The sequence below is a fragment of the Egretta garzetta genome, unplaced genomic scaffold (assembly GCF_000687185.1).
Source record: "Egretta garzetta isolate BGI_Z169 unplaced genomic scaffold, ASM68718v1 scaffold799, whole genome shotgun sequence".
NCBI classification, from domain to species: Eukaryota; Metazoa; Chordata; class Aves; order Pelecaniformes; family Ardeidae; genus Egretta; species Egretta garzetta.
This window is the reverse complement of record NW_009260759.1, coordinates 187,437-188,430: the sequence shown is the minus strand read 5'-3', so window position 1 is coordinate 188,430 and position 994 is coordinate 187,437. Positions and strand designations below refer to the sequence as shown.

The following is a 994-nucleotide window of genomic DNA, read 5'->3' as shown; positions in this document are numbered from 1 at the left end:
GGCCAGGGTTTAGTGGTGGGATGGCAGGATTAGGTTAAAGGTTGGACTCGATGATCTCAAAGGGCTTTTCCAACCAAAGTGATTCTATGATTCCTCACCCCTCCGGCTGCAGCGCATGGCTAAATCCAGCGAGAAGCCCCGTCTACGGCAGATCCCCTCCTCGGAGGACATGGAGGCCGAGGGGACGCTCCCAGAGGCCGGGGCGGAGAGCAGTGACCTGGCGAGAGCGCGCGTGGAGCCCGCGCGGCCGGGGAGCAGTGTGAAGGAGCCCGAGAGGACGCAGAAGATGATGCAGCCTCAAGAGGAACTGGTCCTACAGCAGGTACCCGAGGGCTGGCAGGGATGGGAGAGCCCTGGGGAGGGGTGCCTGAAGCAGCCCTCTCCCTTCCGGGCACTTTTCCATGGGGAAAAGGGACGGTGGCTTCTCTGGCTGCCTCAAGCTGCGTGGAGCCCCTTGGGGTGGTTTGAAGCCTTCATAGAGGCTCGGGAGCGGGCTGGGAGAGGTGGAGTTCCCAGCCTTGTCCCTGTCTTCAGCCGTAGCTTAATTGCTTTGAGTTAGTTAGCAATTAGTCCTGTGCAGGCAGCCCGCAGAGATCCCTGCCCTGCGATTTGGAGCAGTTTTTAATTTCATCTCGTGGTGTCTCCTATTGGAGGCTTTGCCCAAACCCGGCAAAGCTGGTGGCATCCTGGGCCTGGGAAGATTCAGATCAGCCCCCGAGAGCCACCTCCATAAAGGGGTGCTGTGTCAGTACGGACACGGGCACCACCTCTGTACCTTCCTCCAGCCTGGGGCAGTTTGCTAGGACAGGGATGAGAGCTGCAGCCACCCCTGGTGTCAGCAAGGCTGGGTATCGCCCCCAAGTCGCTGGGTATCGCCCCCAGATCGCTGGATATCGCCCCCAAGTCGCTGGGTATCGCCCCCAGATCGCTGGGTATCGCCCCCAGGTCGCTGGGTATCACCCCCAAGTCGCTGGGTATCGCCCCCCAGTCGCTG

At 61.2% G+C, this 994-nt stretch overlaps 1 protein-coding gene across 4 annotated transcripts in view; it reads left to right on the top strand.

Moving 5' to 3' along the window:
- Positions 1 to 994, top strand: part of HDAC7 (histone deacetylase 7) — a 53,078-nt gene that overhangs the window by 43,538 nt on the left and 8,546 nt on the right. For all 4 annotated transcript variants that reach the window (XM_035901429.1, XM_009646013.2, XM_035901430.1 and 1 more), the window contains one exon: positions 113 to 322. In XM_035901429.1, the coding sequence (XP_035757322.1) occupies positions 113 to 322 (210 nt within the window). The remainder of the gene's footprint in view (positions 1 to 112; positions 323 to 994) is intronic.